Below are 23,022 nucleotides of genomic sequence, written 5' to 3' on the forward strand. Positions count from 1 at the left end.
AGGCAGAAAAGCAAACGTTCACAATGCTATTGGCATACAAGGGAAAACCCCCCTGGTCTTGACTGATAAATAGGAAAATGCAGGGTACAAGCTTGACACGGTGGAAAAGCTGCAAGCTCCTTTGGAACATCACTAATAATGAAGGCTTTTTTCTTTTACAGTCCAATTAGCAGAAATGAGTTCTTTTTGTGCTTTGAGGAAAGTTAATAACTTCTATAATGATCTCCTGATCTTGCAAAAATCTAGTGGGTATTTTTTTTTCCTACAGGTACCAAGAACAGGATCTTATTAAGTGTGACCAGCAGTGGTCAAAGTAATGAACACTTCCCACAGAGCCCACCACGATTACTTCTCGCTCTGACAACTCTTCACTTTAGATTGGGAGCAACAAATTGTGGATGCCATTAGCAACCTGTCAGAAGGCGACTTCCGATTAAAGCGAGCAGATGTCAGCTCGCTGCATCTTTAATTCAGAACTGCAGCCTGCAGAGACAGCAAGTGCCAGCATGCAGGTTCTGAACTGAGAGATGCAGGCTATGCAGGATTCATCCTCCTCTTGAAGATGAAAGGGTTTGCAAGTAATTTATTGTTCTAGATGCTGAAGATTTACCCCCACAGCTCCCCAATGATTCTTTGGTGCCCATGGGAGGAAATGGCAGATTTGACACAGTTTAGCTGTCACTCTCAGAGCCTTCCAAAAGGGAAGGTGATGATCCCACTATGAAATCTCTTTAGCACATGACATCTACACTCACAGCATCACAAGGAACTGTCATCACGCTCTGTGCACAAACACCCCTTGTTATAATGTTTTTTCTGCTTCTAGGCAAACTCTGTTCTTTTATCTGTTTTGTTTAAAAAAAAAAAAAACAAACTCCTGAGACCAGGTAAACCCAGTAATACAGGAAATCCCTGAGCCTGTTATGCCACAACTGAGCTTCCAGAAAATATCAGTACATCATTCTGTTCCAGTTCTGATCCAGCTGCATCAGAACACCTCATAGTGGTTCACTCATAACAGCAAGTACTGATGTGCTTCAGCACAAAGCAGAAGCAGTACTCAGTAGCAAAAATTCAATTATTTTAAAATGCTACAGAAAAGAAACATGATAAAGAACACATTTGAATAAACACTGAAAATTAATTAAAACCTGCTACAATAGATTTATTGCAACATGCTTTCAATTCACCTGTTTATTAGAGCCTCTTTTGTTCTAGGAAGTGTGAAGTAATTAAATACAAGTGATTAAAGCTGGCATAGGTTCTTCTGGGGAAATACACAGATTTTTAAGAATAGATGTACAGTTTCCCCCTTTGATATTAACTTCCCGTGTTGATCCCTTGTCTGTCCTTGATTGATGCTATCAGAAGAGTTATTGCTCAAAACAGCTTAAGTGAAACAGAATATTCCCAGTATTTGCCAAAGCAACCCAGATCAGCTGTGGATATACATATGTATTCCACAGGAATGTTTTTCATACCCTTACATCTCCAAGGGCCATTTTCAACGGAAAATCTGCATTTCTTTGTTGGAAACAACAACATCCCAGTCAAATTCAGGATCTCACTGTGCTAGATATCATACAAGCATGCACTCAACTGTTTATTTTTTATGCACCAGCTCAGTCTCAATTCAAGCTTCCTTCACCTATCACCTATATAATCATCTTTCCAACATTTTATGATCTGATACTGTAAGATGATATCTGCCAATCCAACAAGTAAGGAACCTATCTGCACTTATTTTCTGTGTTCTGCCTGTATTAGAAATGATGTGTCAGAGAAAACATTTCATGTTGAGCATGGGGCCTGCCCTCTGCTGTTTTAGTTTCAGAGTGGGCTTCAGTACAAAGCATGGGATGAGATGATGACCTCCTATTCACATGGCAGCTTATTTTGGCTGATAGCTGATTTTCCTTCCCAGCACTGGCATCCCAGGCCTGATTTTATTATGAACAGTTGTCTAGTGAGAATCTCTATAGCAAGAAAAAGGCACCATATGCTAAGGGAAACTTCAGATTATAAAATAAAGCATTTTTCATTGGCAGCATGGGAGAGAAGATACCACATTTGGAAACAAGGTTTCAGGAGAGAACAGACACTACGTGCTCTCTTTGAGAGTCCATTGCATAAAAAAAGACAAAGATGTTAAGGCAACTTAAAATACTTTGACTAAATTCAAAGACACTTGAGCAATGTCTATTCCAGATCCATAAATGTAGAGATCTGTATATTCTGTACAATAAAAATAAGAACCATTTGTGTCAGGAATTGATTTCAAAGCTCGTTGTTCATATATCAGGACACTTGCAAGCCCTGGCAAATCAGGCTGCCCATAATGTTGCAAATATGAACTAACACAGCTGGAATCCTGGGATGGAGACACCAGCACGGACAGATGGAGACATGGTCTCGTTACCATCAGTGGGTGGCCATGGGTGACCCTGCCAGCAGCAGGGCTGGAGCCAGAGCCAGTAGCTGGTACCAGGGAATGCCACACTGCTCCAGCTCACTCAGGGCTGTCACTGGGAGCTCTCATAGAGACCTCGAGTCCTTCACATGTTTCCACAGCAGCTGAAACTTTCTCTGCTTTACAAGACCAGGCCTCTGTGCTTTTAGCAGACAGCTCAGGGACTTCGAGCACCAAAATGCAATCAGATCAGGGCTACAGCTAAAACTAACCTGAAACTGAGTTCTTTCACCTAAAGAGAGAAACAGTTGCTTTGGGCTGAGAGGGGTAGGTACCACCAACAGGTTGGTCCTCTGAGAACTCTTTTTCTGGAATTATGGGTAAGAAATTTCATTTATGCTCAGCAGTAAATTCTTGGCTACTCTTACAAAGCTCTCTGCAAACGTGTGGCTGTTCACAAACATGGACAGCCAGTTTAGTGCCTTTCCCAGGCAGTATCTGTACCCCAAGGCCTTATCCTTTCTCTACACAGACACTTGAAATAGGTTAAGGATGACAGAAACATGCTTAAATTAATCTCACTTAGACCCTCAGTCAAATCTCTGCAGAAGACACTAAGCTTATTGACTCCTTTTACTGCAGAAGTCTTATGGAGACCTCAGGTCTAACAGCATCCCTTGTGTTCAAAGTCTCCAGGAAATCTCCTTATTGCAATGCTCACTCACTGTGATATTCATGGTAAAAGTACTAAGATGGAAAATCCAGAGCATGCTGAGTTCTGCACACCAATTCAGCGCTCACGTAACTTAAATGAAATCTAAATCCTATACAAAAATCCGTGTCTAATCCATTATTATCATGCCTGTATGATTATTACTGTTAACTGCTAAATACCATTCATTCAATACAAATCCTTTCATAGTCAAACAGCACATGGGGCATATGTACTTCAGATGTGCTCTCATTATTAATCTTGACTGTGGTTCTGTCTCCTCTTAATGCACTTCCAGCCTCCCTCCCAGTTCTAATTAACCACCTCCCCAGAACTCCTTCATTTTTTATTCATTTCACATATGAAAGGTTCCTCTGTCACCTTCTCAGAACTCTCCTCATAGCTTCCCATTCTCACTCCCTGGGACACATCCCTCTCACAGTAATTGTAAACCAATAATTCACATGAAACCTTGGAGGCAATTGTATATATGGCACATAACACAGATCAAAGAAACCAAGTGCTTCCAGCAGTGAAATAAGAGAGGGGAAATGGTCCTTCACTAAGTGGATTTTATCTCAGTCAGAGGGGCCCGTCCCAGGTGCTGGGCCTGGTGGAATTATGCAAGTCCTTAAGGGTTAATATGACATGTTGCAAACAGGAAAACTCTATAAACTTGCTTTATGCATCACTTCAAGGGTCTTTTGACACTGCTAAAAGAAGAAAACCTAGAGGTGATGTGGAATGGAAAAGGAAGCAAAGTTGGTTTTTAATCTTTCTTATACTGCTTTTCCAGAAAGTCGGCTAGGACCCATTTCTAGAAAATGCTTCCCTTGACTAAAAGAGCAGCTACAATTGCTCTACTTAATGGACTGCAATAAAATAAGCTGCCTCCTATTAGCAAGAAGGATCATATCATCAGATTTGTAATGCATTTTATTACAGAACATACAGCATCAGAATTTTCAAATGCAGTATGTGGGGAACTAATGTAGGAAACAGTTAAAGTGGGTGTCATATAATCACAAATGTACTGATGGTTTCCTTTCTCTCAAACATCTAGATATCAATGTTTCTTCTTTAAAGCCATCTTTTCCCACCTAAACCACAGCATGAATTTCTACATTTTGTATTCCATTATCCATCAAAGCCATCTTGCATCTTTTTAGACAAATAGTAGCTTGCAGAACATTCCTTCCTTCTGAGGAACATGAACCCTTGGCATGTGTAATATTCCAAAACCTGTATGAGCATGGCTCAAATACTTGGATTATTCTTGGATATTCTTCTCTCCCAGTGACTTTGCTGTTGAGCTGGAGCTTCTCTGTATTGTTCTAGACTAACTCTGCCTGCTGTTAAGCGATGTTCTAAACTAGGAACTCCTAAATTTCATCTGGCACTTCAGAATGGATGTACTTTTAGTTAATGGGTATAATGTGCTTCTACTGACAATTAATAGGAGTATTCCCAATATTTTCATTAGGAATTGGAACTGGACACTGGACAGGAGTCAAGTACAGCTGATATATCTGTGATTTTCCTCCTTGAGAAATCAAATGTCACATACTTTATTTCACTCCATGGGGGCTGAGTTTAACAGCACCTACTCAGTAGAATAACGCATCAGTTCCTTATTTAAGGAGACCTGACTGAGGAAGGGGCCAGAGGTGGGTGTGAGAAGGAGAAAGGCAGTGTCTGCCCAGTGCCATGGTCTCACTGCCCACACTTGCACAGGGAGCAGGATGCAGAACTGCTGCAACTGTTACTGCACCCTATTCCTCTGAACCATTTTGCTTATACCCCCTCCAAACTTGTCTCCTATCTATGAACTTTGCATTGTTAATCACATTCCCATCACTCCTGCACTCACTGAAATCTTTCTGTTGCTCTGGGCTGGTCGCATCAGCAGGGAAGTGGGAGCTACAGCCGCTGTGGAGTAGGAGCTGCAAGCTATCCACGCTTTCCGCTCCCTGTCCCTGCAGCCACCGCACAGCAGCAGTACCACGGCAGCCCCAGCAGCCTGCACAGCTTCCCACTGCCTGCTCCACAGGGAAAATCACTGCCAGAGCCATGTTTTTCAAAGGGAAGCCTTGGTTTACACGGGGCTGATGGTTTTGACTGTAAGCCCGCTACTTCACTGTTCCTTGAAGACTAGATGTGGCCTGTGGTTTGCCACTAGACTTTCTACAAAGCTGGCCTGATCCAAATTAAATGTTTCTCCCGCCACAAGCTTACAATGAAATTCACTCATGGCATGTTCTAACTCCATCTTTTGGAGCTCGCCTTTGGGTAGTGGACTGCATAGGAAGTCAGGAAGCAGAAGGGGAGGTGAGGACAGAGAGAACACACCAAGCCCCCTGTGCCTCCTGTTGGGGCTGAGCCCCACAGTGTTAGAGCAGCTCCTTGCTCTGCTGCGAGCAGCTCACAGTGCAGCCCCGCAGCTCAGTCCAGATGGTGACTGTACTGTTTATACTTAACATGGACAACGCTGATTACATCATGATAGATGTTTTTCATTCACATACATTTTGGGGTAGTAAAATTGGTGTGGAACCAACACAGAATGATGTGGAAATTCCTACAAAAGTCAAATTAGGTGCCAGTTACAAATGATTTCCAGAAAAGCTGGAAAGTACAGAGTGCAAGTATAATTTTTTGTCTTTTTTTGGTATTTATTCAAGTGCAAAACATGTGGACTCTTGCCTGAATTCTTCTCCCTGTCCAGATTTCCACCAACCAAGTATCATTTCTCAGATAGTTCTAATACTTGGATCTGTGTTGGTTGTGGGTTTTTTGTTTCAAACAATATTCAATTTAGACCAGGACACATTTTTTAATGTTACTTGTGACTAAAAATATTTTCCGTACTACCCAGTAAAAGTGAAGCCTCAGTTCTAGTCTCAAAATTATATGTATGTACATACGTATTTCTCCATTAGCTGGTGAGGAATAAATTTGTTGAACAGTGAGGGTCAGGGCTTTGCCAGCAGCTGAAATGTGTTATTTATCAGCAGATCATTACAGTCAGCACTGCACAGCATGTGAACTTCCTCACACCCCCCTGCCAAAGCTCCCCACACGGCTGACCTGCCTCCTGACTTGAGCTTCAAGGAGCTCCCAGTCTCCATCTGGAGATTCAATCTCACTGCACTGTTGTGCCTATGTGACAGCCCCACTTTTCCTTCCCCTTGGCCCCAGTACAGGAAAGTAAAGCCCTAAAGGCCTGACTTGGGGACACAGTTTCTCTACAGAGAGCCCTGCTCTCCCCCACTGATTTGAGTGGGAGAAGCTCAGGCTGTGACTGCCACCCCCTCTGTTTATTTTGGCAATAATGAGAATTGTTCAGCACACAACTCTACAGACTTCTGTAAGTTGTAATGCCTATAATTTAAATATTTTGTGTGTCCAGGCATTGACTGCCATTTCTAAATGTTCCAATACAGGGGATCTTTAGGAGGAAAAAAAGTGAATTGATTTGCTTTTAACATCTGGGGTACTGTAATACCAAAGGGTTCAAAAATTAACCTTCCTTAAAATACTGTGTGTTTTAGTCCTTGTGCTCCTTTTTTCTTCTCCTACCCCTTTTTAATAACTTTTCAGGCAATTAGGACACCTGAAATTTTTGAAACCGGAGATGTTCAGAAAATGAAAAGTCCTTGTCCACTTTCTTTTGATTAGAACAGGTTTCCTGAAATATCATCCAATGAATATAGAGAGATGTTTTAAAAGATCCTAAAACCTTGTTTATCTTCAGAATTTTATGTTGGAGTTTGAGCTTTCACAGGCTACTAGAGCTGTCATTTGATTAGAACTAAATGACATGTCCAGGTTATACAAAAAGAGCTGTGTCTCTCTCCAGGAGATGAAGAGTAACTGGACTCTGCTCTGCTGTACCTGAGTAGAATGCAACTGAGAAAATGGAGGTACCTGGAAACCCTAAAATCCAATACACAGACACAATTGGGGCTATTTCTACTGTGGAGACAGCACTCAGACTGGATTTGGCTCTGGACATTTTATGAAACAAGTACTTTCCAGTCTGAGGTGGTCAGATGACTTCAAAGAGAGCTGAGAAAGGCAGCTAGAGAGGAAAAGCACATCAATGTTTTACATCAGTCTACATGTGCAAAATGTGACATTAAAATGTCTGCAACCCTTCTGGGAAAAAAATTTAGGGACTCACAAACTCAGAAGATTAAAACCACAGATTTGGGAATATAAAACAAGAAAATATTTTATATTCTTTGGGAAAATGTAGAAGTCAAGAAAAGGCAAGCAGAGCCTAAGCAGGGAGAAGCTGACTCTCCAGTCCAGTGTTTAGTTAATGTGAGGGAGATGAAGAAGAGAAGAGCAGAATTCTGGTTTTGTGAAACTGGAATTGCTCAAGATAGCCTGTGTCACAAGGGCAGAAATCACATTCTCACTGCTTCTTCCTTCATCTCAAAAGTTTCATGTATTTATTGACTTTCCTAGACCTTACACATATCAGTCTCAGAATAACACATGCAAAGAGCTTTGCTGTCACGTTGCCTAGACTTGTATCACACCATCCTTTCATGCCTGTGCAGGAAGTAAAAAGGAAACTCCCTGGAGACTTCCTTCAATGCCACAGTGCTTGGCAACAAGGACTTCTCAAACACTGACTTGATCAGAGACCCTTTCAGCTTTTAACATTATTAATTATGATAACGTCCTAAATGCTAATAATTCAATAATAATAATAATAATAATAATAACAACAACAACAACAACAACAATAATAATAATAATAATAATAATAATAATAATAATAATAATAATAATAATAATAATATATGAATGAGCGGTGGCCATCTGAATAATTCCAAAGAAACTGAAAATCCAAAGTGATGCACTGACTGAAGTACAGCCACTGCTGGGAAGAACAGAAGTGAGTGGCCTCATTATGGCATATGGCACAGAAGGAACAGGGAGAATGCTGCTATTGTAGCATTTGGAATGAAAACGCTGCACTTATGCATCCTTATGCAGTGACTTTTATTTTAGAGTCTCATCTGGGACTTATCTGAATTCAAGGTTTTCCCAACATGAGGACTGATTATACAGTGATGGAGCTTTTTCAGTCCTAGCAAGTCTTAGAGATATTTAGTACATGCATTGAAAACCAATGTCAAGCTCTGCAGTACTGAAGATTAAGTTTGTTTCAGCAATGTGCTTCTCCACCGTGTTTTAAAATAAAACTAACTAGTAGCTGATTAAAAAAAAACAACATTCTCATGAGAACCCCCTGCAGATGAAATCTGCTTTTCTTCTGCAACTCCTCCTGGGTCCATCCAGGCACATTAGAGAAACAGCTGGATAATACATTAAGCAGAGAAGATTCAGAGATTGGTGCTTTTGATGGATACACAGACTAGATAAACACGAGTCTGAGAGCTCAGTACCTTCCACAGAGAAAACCCCACCTCTGTGGCCTGGAATTTTAAATGTGCCAACAAAGACTTCTCACAAAATCACCTAACAAAGTGCCAAGCACTTCTGCATTAAGAAAGCCAAGGCTTTAGTGCTACACAATTTTCTAAAGTAGATTCCCTGAAACCCATACTTGAAATTTCCCATAGACTCCAAGAAGTGCAAACAATAATCACAGTGAATCAAATCCCAAAATTTTTTGGTGCTGTGACAAATAGATAAATATATTCATAAGCTTAGTAAAAGAAGATTGGGGGAAAAAAAAGCCAGATTCTTGTGCAAATTTCTACCAAATAGACTCATTATGAGACAGAAAAGCAGATTAACTTTCACCAAAAGCAACACAGAAATATTACTCTTTGATATTATTATGCCTGCTACATCCAACAGTTAGCTTGGTGAATTTGGTTTTTGAGTCACATGAAGAGTATCTGCTGGCAACATGAGATTTACACTGATGATGAACACCTCATGTTGCCACTAACAGAAAAAATGGTCACCCTTGCAACAGAGTCTTGTTTAAAGTATGAAAAAAGGAACCAATCTCTCCTTACCTTCTCAGCATCTTGCTCAAAAAGCCGGAGTTGAAAGCACTGGTCCAGTTTCAACTTGCGGACATGCCACATCTGATGCAAGTGTTGCCGGGTGGAATGCAGCTTGTCTAAAAGGCTGGTGATCTTTGGCACAAGACTTTGAAAATCTGCACTTCCAGGAATGCAGTTCCTACCAGAAAAACCATCACTGGATCTTATGCATTGTAATAACCTCTGGCCCTCACGATCCAGTTCTTCCACAGGAGCTTTAATCACTTTTTTCTTAAGCTGTGTGTGCTCATCAATCAGCCTTCTTGAGCCCTCAACATCAACTGGAAACTCCTTCCTAGCCAACATTTCCTGGAGATCCTCCAGCCTTGACAATAAATGGATGGCACTGTTGAAAAACTCTTCCAAGGAGACACGCAGCTCTATCCATTCATCATGGTTGTAATCCAAGGACCCTTCAAACTCATCTGTCAGTTGAGAAGGATCCACAAGCTTTGCCAGGCCTTCCACAGACACCATACTTGTCTAAGGAAGGGAAAAGGACAGCATCTGAATCAGGGACCATCCAATCAGAATTAACAGCACAACCCCTAAACAGCATGAAGCGAGTATTTTCCTCATCAATACATAACTGAAGGAACATTGTAAAGTATCTCAAGGACTGTGTTTAATTTTGATATATTAATTGGCAGAAAACTTTGCTTCTAATGACATTTATTTATTTATTTACTTATTAAAATATGTGATATTTGCTGGAATAATGCCCATCTTTTTCAGCTGGCCTATCAAAAAAATGTAGTGAAACTGTTTCTGCCACAGATTTCATCGTCCCAGTTGGACACTGAAGACTTCTTACTGCAGCTTTTGGATATCTGGACATGGTTGTTCACTAAATATGGCATTATGGGCACTCTGCTACTTGTGTTATACTCCAGCTAGTGGCTACACAGGAGCAAAAGTTTCAGGTGTATGAACTGAAGCAGGTACTGCAAACTGCCATAACAGAGAATATGCTGGGTTTCTTATTCCAAATTTTTCCAGTTGGCTTTTTGCCATCCGTTCATATTATCAATTCCTAATGTAATTAAGCTAAAATCAATGTAAAAGTGAAATGTCATTGAAGTATTAACAACTAGAATTTATTGCCAATAGAAAGTACTGCTCACTAATCATAGGCAATCAATGAGAAATGGTTTTAATTCATTCAGACTCAGTAACTGGTGTCAGAGAAAAGCACTGGGTGTCTGTAAAGCAGATTACAGTTTAAGGACCCAGCAAGTGATCGCTTTGCCCATTTATTTTAGACAAACTACTTCTTTCTGAAATTAGGAGCAGAGGGTTTCATATGTAACTAGAGATTTTCAATGCTCTCATGTTAACACCCAAGCTGGCAGCCCTTAAAGGCTTGTCTCTTCATCAGTGACTGCACATCTATCCCCTAAAGATCAGGCCTCTAAAGAATGTCACAGCTTGTGCTCGTCAGAAATGGAAACACCCAACAATCACAGCACTCTCGTAGAAATCATTTACAAAGAAAAACACCTAAAGTCCTGACCATTATCCTAAATTATGTCCAGAACAGTAGGCTAGCCATTGGTTAGAGGTTAATAATAGGCTTTTTCTTCCAATTTGTATCCATCCAAAAATATCAGGCATTCTGCAATGTATTAAAATTGAAATCGTACTGAATTTAAGCTCAGAAGAAAGATTATTTTAAAACATTCTTGCAATATTCCTTGCTTTGAGGAAAAGGGAGGACAGTGGGAGGAGCAAACAAACAGTGGGAAGGTAGCTTCAGAACATTTTCACATTTTTAAGCCTCTTGACCTGGATGCTGAGACCTTGAAGGTAATTCAATTTAGAGTTTAACTGCCTGTCAGGGAAATACTTCTCTTTGTGGCTAACTCTTGGGCAAACCCCTGCAGTCTGTCAGGCTAATGGAAACATTGCTCTAATCATGCACAGAATTTGACATTATGAGACAGTAAAAAGGCTTTTCATTTTGCAAATTCAGCAGAAATTTTCTTCATTCAGGTTTGATTTTTTAAGTAGTTCTTGAAACTCTAATGAAAGCAAGTTTAGTGAGGCAGATAGGTGCTTACTGTATCCTCGGCATTGCTCATCCTTCTTTTTGAAATCAATTTAAAAAGTGCTGTCCACTATTTAGCCTCTTTCAGCAGGAGAAAGAAAATAGTCTTGACGGCACCTCTGAATTAATGCTAAATAAGGTGCCTGGTCCATTCCTCAAAGTGGCAGGAAATGTTGGAATCCACATACATCAACCAAACTCTTTTCCTTCTCTTTCTGAGTGAAGATCTGTGTACGTGCTTCACTCTGGACTGTCACACAGAAACATTGTGCCAGAATCTCACCCCCCAAAATCCAGCTCATCAGTGTCCACTAAGGGTCCTACAATGCCCTGGCACATACATAATGCTTCCATTAAGCTCAAAAGAGAAATCTGGCCTTAAAACACTGGGTACTGTGGACAGGGTAAATCAACAGAGACTTCCACTGCCTTGCACTGCAGTGTGCTCCTGCCAAGCCCTCGTGTTTGATCCGAGCTGTGGGAAATTGCCATGGCAGGTCAGTGCCTGTGAACTGCCCATAAATGAAAATAAAAATGAATGAAATAATGAATAAATTAAAAATGAAATAATGGGAACCACACTGACCTTGTTTGATATTCACAGTTCTTATCAGAGAGCATGAGCTGCCCAAGAGCCTGAGCTTATTGATAAACAGCAGCATCCCAAAGAATCACTTCAATACAAGTTCCTTGTCTTGTGTATATTGCAGGGTAGACCACAGCTTAGGAAATCTGTTTGAATCATGGAATTGAAGGACTCAAAGCATTCTATGATTCTGTCTGCAGGTGGTCCAATACACAGTGAAAGCACTGGCTTCGCTCCTCTGGCCCAAAAACGTGTAAACCATTGGACACCCATGTGAAGAGCCCCGCAGACAGACTAAGGCTCAAAGGCACTGATTACACACACAAAATGGAAATATCCTTAATGGCTTCCAGCATCTACAGAAAACTAATCCAGAGCTTTTCAAACAATACAGACTCAGAGCTGTGACTATGAAGCATAATTTGGTCACAGTTTACTCTTTACTATCATCACAACAACTCCACATAGTAAAAATATATGTCAAGCTTCCAGAAGGCATTTATTAATTTTAAAAACAAACAAATGTTCTAAAAATACACAATTGAACTCCGTTACTTCATCTGACCTCAAAGGTATCAAGGAGTGTAAAGACATTTGATCAAAGCAAAATTTATGAGTTGACTGGATTTTGTGAAAATTTACAAACACTTAAAATGTGATAATAATGTAAAATTATGTTAAATTTTATGTAAAATGTGTTAATGAGTAACACCAATCTAATTCCCTACAGCGATTCAAGGGTCCTTGCAAGAACAGGTTGAAAATAAGGACACATTTATATAACACTGACTTCAACAAAACTTAAATAGATATTTAAATAGTCTTCCACTGTAGTAAACATTAAGAGCTATAACCAAATTCTGTTTTGCATTCCAGAGATGCAAAATCTCTGTGTCTCTCTGAAATGAATGGATTGGTAAAACAGACAACAATATAAGTGTTTCTCAGTGAATTATTCAAAGACAACACAATGACTAAGTCATGGTGTGGCATGATTGATGCATGAGCAATTCATGCACCTGAGTTTTGCTTCTTTTTGGGCAAATTGAAATTTGAAATTCACAGAAAACTGATGTGCTGTACAGAACACAGCTGGTTTGTCTTCATCAACAACAAAGTTAGTAAAATTCTCTTTAATTATGCAGTTGTTATGTACTGGTTACTTCTCAAAGGACATGCCTGAGGCACCTTATAATTCACACCAGGTGCTTATGCTATCACTGAACTGTAAATCTCAATTCAATTAAAGAGGTGGAAATCTAGCAAATGTGTTTTATTTAAAAAAATGCCACTAGTGGAAGTTGGGTAAACTAAAATTGTATCTTTAGCATTTTGACTGACTGAGCATTTTGGGTGTTGTGTTTTTTGGTTTTTTCCCTATGAGAAACAAAGGAAAGACTTAATGCAACATCACCAAAAATAAATACCACAAGAAAACCCCAAACAAACAACCAAACAAAAAAACCACCACCAACAACAAATTAACCCTCAGCAAAATGAACTATGTGAACCTCTGGGATAAAACATGCAATTCATTTCACCAGTGTGCTAGGAAAACAACCCAAAACATCAGCCCACTCCTGCCACCTGCCCTCAGATATATTTTTTGCTTTCAGTCACAGGTGGTTTTTTACCTGAAGAAAAGTTCTTGTCAGAGATAATGCTTTACAATTCATTTCTACATGGCTCTTACCTCAAAGATGAACTTGGAACTGCCGAAGTTTGTTTTCTGCTTCTGCCAAAAATTATCAGGTTTTATAATCAGGGCAACATGAATCTCAGCAGGAAAGGCTTCTTGAAGGGTTTTTAGGAGAGGCTTGATCAAATCCCATTTAGATCCCCGCATATCGATAATAACAGTGAATCCTCGTTTGCAAACATCTTCGCTGCAGGAATAAAAGCACATCATGATAATTAATATTGTGGGCAGCCACAGTGAGACTTGGCTTTTGCTGCTGGTGTTTGGTGCTTCAGAGCAAAGCAAGGAATGATTAACATAAAAGATGAGAGATAGTACAGTATAAAGGCTATAAGAAAGGTCATATTAAATTTACTATAATGTAATCTACATGAAATTCAAGTGTCTAGATTACAGTTTAATCTCTAATTTTCCAAACATGTATAATTCAAATATTCACTAAAAACAAACATACTTTCACACCAATTGGAAACAGAATCAAATACATCTGTATAAAAGTTCTTTATGTGTACATACAATGGATTCTAGTTTCAACATATTGAACCCAGCCAAAGTCAACAAGCAGGGTCCTTTGCCTTAGCATTACTGGCCACTTTTAAATTTGGGTGCCTTCATTTTTAGAGGCCCCTTTAAATACTTCCAGAAAAGTGTCATGTCCAGAAAAATGCCTTGCAATTGCTCCCTGACAGGAGTGCACATGTGACTCAGCATGTGCACTGTTATCACTGGGGCCCTTTTCCCTCCCAATTGATCTTCCAAATGCTGCAGGACCTTTCTCAATCTGCAGTCAGACTTTTTTCCCAGCCTGTGCTCCTCCCTTCTCAGAAGTCCAAGGCAGTTATCTGGCCTGGTCACTGGGGCCCAGCAACACCACAGCATTCCCTTGCAAACACATCTTTTCTTTTTCCTCATGAGAAGAGAGGAGAAAGAATAAAAGGATGGGTCAATTCAAGTCAAGTCTGTGCAGCTTTCAGCACAGCTTTTCAAGGGACATAGTAGTATTTATACTCAGAAAAAGAGATATGGGTATAATGTAGAAACTGTAAGACTGTTTAGCCTCCACAGAAATATTCCCAGTGCACAAACACACAGGAGGATTTTCACTGCACTCTCCCTCTTTAACTTCTTAAAACATTCTTTCTGCCAATAAGATCCACTTCCTACATATTCCACAGAAAACAACTCTATAAAGCATATAACTAGGTTTCTGGGCTGGAACAAGGACAGGAATATTTTTCAGAGGAGGCACACTGGACAAATGTATGTTGAGAGTATGCTAACTTGAACAGTCTTAACACAGTGCCAGACAGGAGCACTTGGAGACAACAAGCTTGGTACTCTGCCTTAACATTATTGGCACATCCAGAGCACACTGCTACAACAGTCAGTGCAAAGAAAAACTAGGGAAACGAGGCAATTCCAAACAGTCAGGAACATAGATATTTTTATTCTCCTTTTACCTACTGCTGAAAGGTCAGACATCTAATCCTTTCGTAAGTAATGCCAAAAACAGGCTGTAAAAGAAGCTTTGTTGGGGGTGCTACAACCTCTTGCCTTTTGGAACGAGTTGAGACAAGAAAGAAAATAAGAAAGCAATGAATAGAAAGGGGTTTGTATTTTGTGTTATTTTTCTTGCAAAGATTTAAAGGATCTTCAGGAACTTCTGCCAAATCACTGATCCCTGTTATCCTGAACAGACTTTTCCAAGGATTTCTTCAAACACTTGAAAAAGAGATGCAGGAGCCAAAGGGACATGTGGAGAGCCCCAACAGAGGACAAGTAACAGGTAAGTGCGATCTGTCTTTTCTGATATAAATAATTAAATACACCACCACTATCCATTGCAACCACAGCAAGGCATAGACAGTGTTAGCTTCATTCCAACTCCCCTCACCACTGCCAACCTGCCAAGTTACCTAATTTGATGTAAAACAAAGTTAAAGTAAGTTAATACTTATCGATGAACTACCTAAAACATGTTTCAGTAAGCAGCACAGGAATGTACTGGAAGACTGAAGTCTTCTGTTTATGAACCTGAACCAAAGTCATAGACACAAACAGATCCAAAATCAAAACCTGCCTCTAGCTGTGGAGCAAAGGCAGAGTGATACCTGACATATATCACCCTTGATTATATAGCACCATGACTAGAAGTTCAGCCTGCATTGAAACAGACTTTCCAGGTAGGGAACCAAGAAATGTAAACATGGGCTGGAGTCTGTCTGCTGAAGGTTTACAGCCTCTCCAGGCCTGTGAGATGCAGAGAAGCAGTGGAAGGAGCAGCCAGTACTGCCACCCGTTCCCATCAGCACATCATGCCTAGGCATGTGTGTAAAAAAATGCTCTGAAACAACCCAAACCTCTCCTGTTCTGATTCTGGAGATTTGACAGCGTGCTTTCAGTAGAAGAACAAAGGGCAACGATTCCTCAGCTTCTTCTGGTGGACACAGGAAAATGGTCACTGATCCTGAGGACCAGGCTGGGAACACTTTCTGATTCTTTTCCTGGAACAAGCAGTTATTCACTGCCAGCACTATCCACAATCCTTGTGACTAGACCAAATTTCCAACAAGCTTAGTACATTTTCAAGTTGGAAACTGATAGGAAAGAGGGATGGAAAGGGAGGAAAAGAAGAAGAATAATCACAGACTTCTTATGTTGAGAACACATCAACATGTAATCACTCTTACACCAATAATACAAAACTCCAAGCAATGCTCTTTATTATAAAGACAATTTCCCTACTTCATTCATCACATAGGCATGTAAACTCCTGGATGAAATATAAAAGTGGAAAGGTGAGTACCCCTTTACAATTCTAGTGCAGGAAACATACAAATGGTTGGTATTTATCATTTTGAGAAAATCTATTTCAGGAGTGTTGGCCACACTCGTGCAGAAGTAATTCTGCTGGCAATTTTTTTCTTTAATGTGATGAAAGATCTTGTGCAACAAGATCTGTGGGTCTTTTGTGTCATCTCCACGATTTTATTTTCCCAGCACAGCGATAACTCCACATTCTTCCGACTTTTTGCAAAAAATTAGCACCTGATTTCTAAACCTGCTTGTCAAAAGCTATTATTTATCTGTGTTTAAATGGTTGCAAGACAGAAAGCTGCCTGCTCATTATTTCTACTCCCAGTTGCAGATCTTGTTGCAGAGAGGGTGCCTTCAAGAGCACTTACCCTGTACAAACAGGTAGCCAGATACTAATCAGGTACTAATATCTCAAAGAAGGACATGTGAGATAAGAAAACTATTTAGAGTATAACCTCTTCAGGGCAGTGACCATCTGCTATGCTGTGTTTGTTTAAGGAGCCTGCCTTGCTGGAGGTCTCCAGCTACCTATATTCGTACTACAGTCTTCAGCTGTCTGGAATAAATTCCAATAAATTACTTTTCAGGAAACTATTAATGAAAATCCAGGGAATTAAAAATAATAAGTAATCACGACCTGCAAAACAAAAATTGAATACGGATGTGAAAGCTCAAAAGGCTAACATAATTGTGGGGACACCTCACAGGCTATCTATTTTTTTAAAATAAATTTTGTAAAATAAATAAGTAAATAAATAAATAAATAAATAAATAAATAAATGTTGCAATATCCAAATATTTCCAGCTATTGACAGCATCCTAAAAAAATTGGCCTAGACATAACGAAGCTCTGATAAACTCTGGTGAGACAATCTGGGACAATCTGTCATCTCAGACAGTCAGTCATTTTTCTTCAGTTACCTCAGCATGGATTGAGGAAATGACACGAGGTTCCTTTTGAATAGTCTAGCCCTGCTTATTAACTTTATTGCTTAAAAGCAACAACTCAAACCCTTCCCAATTTAGCAATTGATCGGGAAAAGCATCAGTAGCAATTGAGCTTCCTCCACATTTTCCAAGCAAGACATGCCTTATTCCTGGCTCCCAAGATGATACATCAATACTCATATCTATTATGTACAAATAACCACTTTAGTACGGCAATTAATGTTGATTGTGGTGCTTAATTTTTTCCGGTATTGATATTTGACCAGAAACTGGAAAAAACACTCAAATCAAGGTATTTGGACAATCCATCAGCCTTTTGGCTGTGCTCATCTGGACTAGATTTGCAATGGTGAGCAGAAATTACTTGATAGTTGATAAGTCATTTCAGTTGCTCCACTACTTTTAAGCAAAGACAAAGACCAGCTTCTAAGTCTAATAAAAATACCCTAGAATATTTACAAAAATAATACTTATGATCTGGATTTAAAAAAAAAAAAAAAAAGGCATAAAATTGAAACTCAGAAGCAGATGTGACAATTTTGTAAAAAAAAACCCAAAAACCTCTATTTTGGTTTCTAGGCTACTTTCATAAGGTTATTTTCTCAAATTTCCTCTTTAATTGAGGCACACTCTAAATTGTATTTTCTTTGGCAAGAGCTGGCTTGCTGGGTACCACATTAATTTAAGAACTTCATGCTTTCTGATTAATCTTTCAGATACCTATTGATTATGTGTATTTTGGTTTGGCCAAAGCTTCTGGCATCTGGAAACTTCAGCACTTAATTAGCTGAAATAACATAATATCTCCATTCCCATTTTGCAGTCATGAGTTAATGATGAAGCAGCACATTTAGCATTCCTGTTGGACCACTAAAAGCCCAGATCTGACATGTCCAGCATCTCATTCTAAATATGATTTGTTAACGGAGAGAGCAAGATCTCTTTTAAGGCAGGTCAGCATAACCTTGTCAGGAGACACTGTCAGAATAACAAGTAGCTCTTCAGGCATCAACACATAGGAGCAAAATCTGCAGGAAATTAATTATTTTTGAGATCATCGTTCCTTTGATAAATGTGGCTGTAGTCAGCCAATTGGTTCACAGCTGAGGGTGGAAAAAGGGGAGGGAGAGGAGAAAAACAGGTATGTAAAAGCTTCCAAGCACAAACTGTTATCCCAAAGGCCTCATTTCATGAGACCTCACTAACTCTGCTGCCTAGTTTCTATATCAAAATGCACCAAGGATCGCCTCAGTGATTTGCGTGCTAATATTTTTGATTAATTGTAATTTTTTATTCATTTTTGTGTGTAGTTTATTTACTCAGCTTGGAAACAAAACTAAACAGAGAGGTTTATAATCAGTATTACTTACAGACTTTCATACTTTGGTTTCACATGACAATGTTGAGCTTGAAGTTCACCTTCTCAATAAAAACAGTCAGTACCTGTATTCATAATATACTTTCCAGTATATTTAAAAGACCAGATAAAGTACTTTTTATTAGACCTGTTTGCCAAGCATGCTGAACCAGCAATATTTATTAAAATATGTTGTTCTATTTAATACTTCTCAGCAAATTGTACCTTGCTTATTATCCCAGCTAAGGAATGTGTTCCTGCACTGTCAGTCTGAGCTGTCACCCACATCCCCAGTGACAGTGGCTGCTCAGTGGGATGAGACAGACTGTCTGTTCAAAGATCCTGGGACACTTGTGACTCCTAATCTTCACATCTTCCTTCTGTGCTGCTATATCAGACACCAGGAGAGGAACTTAGTGATGCACAACCCAAGAGCACCATTACTCTGGAATAACAACTCACAGCAAGCACCCACTAGAGAACTTCAGCCACCTAAAAGACTGCAGATGGACAGTCTTCATCCTAGATTTTCCTTCTTACATGTTTGAACTTGGTTTCACAATGCTTTTTTACAATTAGAGAAGAAACAGCCACCCAGACTCCACTTCCAATTAATCCTTTCTTTCTTACTGTGACCTAAATTTGGTTATTCTCTTTCAGCACCGAAAATGAATCACTCATTCTCACTTTTCTTTTTTAAAACAAGAGAGAAAGAAAGAAAGAAATCAAAGCCAGTTTCACAGTGGCTGGAGCTGGACATAAAGCAGTGATCTAGAGAAAATTCAGTGACATGCTGTAAAAAGACTTGGAGCCAGTGAGGTCCAGGCAAAGACAAACCTCCTGTCTCTGGTTTCCAGCCACTGCTCTTAGGGAACATGAGGTGTGTCTGTGAATGGCACAAGAATGCAGATGTGTGGGCTGCACAACATCCACATTCAACTCCTGCCTCTGGCCCCAAGTCAACAGGAAGGGAACAGAAAGGCAGAAAAAACCCATCTACTGCAGCAGAAGCTAACTGCTGCCAGATGGGTTCTTCTGCTACTCTCAAGCAAGTAACTAATTTTGGTATTCCATTTTTACATCTAAGAAAAATGCCTCTGAACTCAAAGCAATTCTGTTGTAAATGATGTAAAAGCGAGGAACAACAGACACCCAGACAACAGACATCAGGTAGGTGTAAGAAAACCTTTTTCCAATATGTAACCATGATCCCATGATCTCCTAGGAGTCATTCTGAGAGATGCAGGCCCCATTTGTATCTCAGTCAGGGATCAGCAGGGCTGTGTTGAGCTCTCTTCTACCCAGGTAAAAATCCTGATCTGTATTGTTACAGCCCAGACCAGAATTGGGACCCAAAGCTCTGCAGGCATTTGGCCTCCTATTTAATTGAGCAAATAAACACTATTTGAGAAGCTTCCCGTCTTCATCCAAATAGGAAAGATTTAAAACACAGCTGTGTCCAAAAAATGCATGATCACAGCTGTTAAAGCCAAATCTGGAGGACAAATGCTATAATTTTTCACATTCCGGTTAAGTTTCTGCTGGTAAATGATGCCTTCATCTAAATCCATTTACCCTCTTCCCCTTTTGTTGCTGCACATCTACTATATTTGGATCAATATCTGGCAGGTCTTCCTTGAAACAGCTGCTGAGATAAATATGAAATTAATCAGGGCTTTGTTTTTGTTGAAGCAGGGCTACATTTAAAGATTTGTTACTACAACAAAGAAATATTTGAACAGTAAGTACCATTCAACTCTCTCTTGAGCATTTAAAGTCTTGTATTTGAGATGATTTAGCAGAAACAAAACAAAAATGCTTTACCAAATGAAAATTATATGTTCTTGACATTTGCTGGAAAAAATAAATATTAGGGTTGTGTTGAAATATAAACACACCACTCTTGAAAAGGTTTGGATGAGCAGAGGCTGTTGGAAGTAAGTTTGAAGATTCAAATCCATTGGATTCTAGAGGATAAATAAATATATATGACTGTGCTTAGCACAGCCAAACTACTAAGATGCAGAAAATAAATTGATCTTTCTGCCTGTTCTATGAGTTTTTTTCACAGTTCAAGCAAGGAGATCATGAAGGTCATTTCACATGCCATCACTATGAAGTTTAGTCTATGGTCAGCACTGCCAGATTTTCACGTGGAGAAAGGGATGCTTCATCTGGGCAACGAGTGCTTGGGCTTTTAGACACAGTATCCTAATTTATCAGTTCACAACATCAGTGGCTTAACAAGTGAGTGAATGGAGCAGGGTGAACAATTCCACTCAGTGCCATAAAACACAGTCACCTCAGAGTGGAAAGCCTCCAGATTGCAAATACATACATTTCCTTGAAATACGTTGTGGGAGGCAGAGAAACCCCATAGGGGAAAGACCTTTACAGCATAAAGAAGCCTGCAAACATGTTCAGCTTATGCAAAGAATGATTAATGTAGGTCTAGACAGTCAACAGCAGCACTGGTAAAATCCAATAATGTCTACAGGCAGACACCATGCCAAATTCCTTCCTGATGCAGGCAGGTATAACCACTCTGGGACTTGCACATTTGATCCAGGGCTTGACTGAGCTTATACATGATGAGAGGAAAAAAAAACCTCTTCAGAGACAGTAAAATCACTTTTTCTACATAGTACTGACATCTCTTGCTGTAAGCACTCACCAATTCCCATACCCTGCTCCTGGCAGTGCAGGAGAGCAGTGCACACCCATTTACAGAACTGTAATTAAAATAAGGAACTAGGGAGAGATGAGATGTTTCACATCAATTCAAAGTAAGATATTTCATGATAAGTGCTGGTTCTCATGAAAGTATTACTGAATTTAAAACTGAAAAAGGCTTTTATAACAGCAAAATATTCTGGTTTACCTTTTCAGATTATTTTTTCTTATTATTTTGTTCCTTTCTTTTGATCAGTCTACTCAAAAGAAAAAAAGGACAAAAACTTTGAATTTTATTAAAATATTCTGACTGACATAAAATTTTAGAAGTATGTTTGTGGGAAAATTCTAAATCTTTCAGATTTTTCTTCACTTAAAAATTAACACTTCAAAATAGCAGATTCTTCCACAACCATCTTAGCTTCTGCCCATTTTCAGTGCAGAGTTCAGCATGAGATTTGCTTTGCACTTTATGTCTTCTAAGCAAAAATGGTATAACGGTTCCTCAAGACATACAGGATTTTGGCCAAAATTCACAGACATAAGGGCAAACATTGGATTCCTGTGCATCTGGAAATGAAAGATGGAAATGGTTGAAAGATGAAATGGAAAGGCTGAGTGCTCCATCCCAGAAACACTCCAAGGTCCTCGGGTCTGTTTTGCTACTACACGAGAATTTCAGTTCTCTTTACAATTGCACAATTAAAAAGCTGATACCTCTTTTTTCCCTGGGCTGGACAATGAAGACTGACCATGCCTAATAAATGAGTGGTACTCATTTTTTTTCTTTTTGAGCTCCACCCATATACAAACAAAGCAGGTCTTTGTGGGCACAATGATTTACCTAAAATAGTTCACTTATCAGATAGATGCTTCCTGCCATGCCAGGCTGGGTGAAGACTGCCTGTTGTATTACATCCAGAATGACTTGCTCTGAAGCTACAAAATCAATCTATGTTGTAAGATACGCTTGTAAAATCAATATTTGTGTATTCATTCATACAGCAGACTTTACTCATTCTTTCAAAAAACTACCACGATGGCATTGAGAGTGGGAAAAGTCCTTTTTACAGAGTCCTCAGGAGCCAGGGGAAACTGATGTGATATTCCTAACACAGCTCCAAAACCTATAGCTCACGTCAAATTTATTCTGAATCTGTCTTCTAGAAAGGCCAGGCTCTCTCACTGTGTCCAGCAAGAGGGGATATGCCAAGCCAATGAAGACACTGGATGTGAGGTATCATCCCTTATCACGTGTGGAGACATAAATGTGGGAGAGATCAAAATCACTGAAGCTGACTGAGCACAAACAGGTTGATAACTCAGTATTTCAGAGCCAGTAGAAGACCTGAAAGACATCATTGACACCCAGAGTGAGAAAGCCGAGTCTAAAAAGCTTTTGGAAAGCAAAAATTAATCCAACAGTCAAAATCCTGGCAGAAAATGTGCAAAAAAGCTAAGTCAGTCTCTGAGCTAACATTCTCTGAGTGTCTTCCTAAGATTACTTGAGGTATTTCTCAGCCTCAGATGCTCTCACCTTTGCAGGAGACTGAGCTCCTCAGGTGCCAGTGTGTGGTCTCCTGAGGTTTACCATCCATCATGCTGTGGCACTGTCCCACACTGATGGGAACTCACACAGTGCTGTCCTGGCAATGCAGTTTTAATGTAGCTTCCCTTACGATCCTGAACTTTCATCACAATTGCAAATAATTTCAGTTCTCCATCAGTACTTCCACCT

At 39.6% G+C, this 23,022-nt stretch overlaps 1 protein-coding gene across 5 annotated transcripts in view; it reads right to left on the reverse strand.

The window, feature by feature from the left end:
• The window catches only part of KALRN (kalirin RhoGEF kinase), a 473,821-nt gene that overhangs the window by 268,309 nt on the left and 182,490 nt on the right, over nucleotides 1-23,022 (reverse strand). For all 5 annotated transcript variants that reach the window (XM_058840643.1, XM_058840637.1, XM_058840639.1 and 2 more), the window contains exons 4-5: nucleotides 13,484-13,676; nucleotides 9,128-9,640 (exon numbers count right to left, since the gene is read on the reverse strand). In XM_058840643.1, the coding sequence (XP_058696626.1) occupies nucleotides 9,128-9,640; nucleotides 13,484-13,676 (706 nt within the window). The remainder of the gene's footprint in view (nucleotides 1-9,127; nucleotides 9,641-13,483; nucleotides 13,677-23,022) is intronic.

The sequence above is a fragment of the Poecile atricapillus genome, chromosome 5 (assembly GCF_030490865.1).
Source record: "Poecile atricapillus isolate bPoeAtr1 chromosome 5, bPoeAtr1.hap1, whole genome shotgun sequence".
Taxonomy (NCBI): Eukaryota; Metazoa; Chordata; class Aves; order Passeriformes; family Paridae; genus Poecile; species Poecile atricapillus.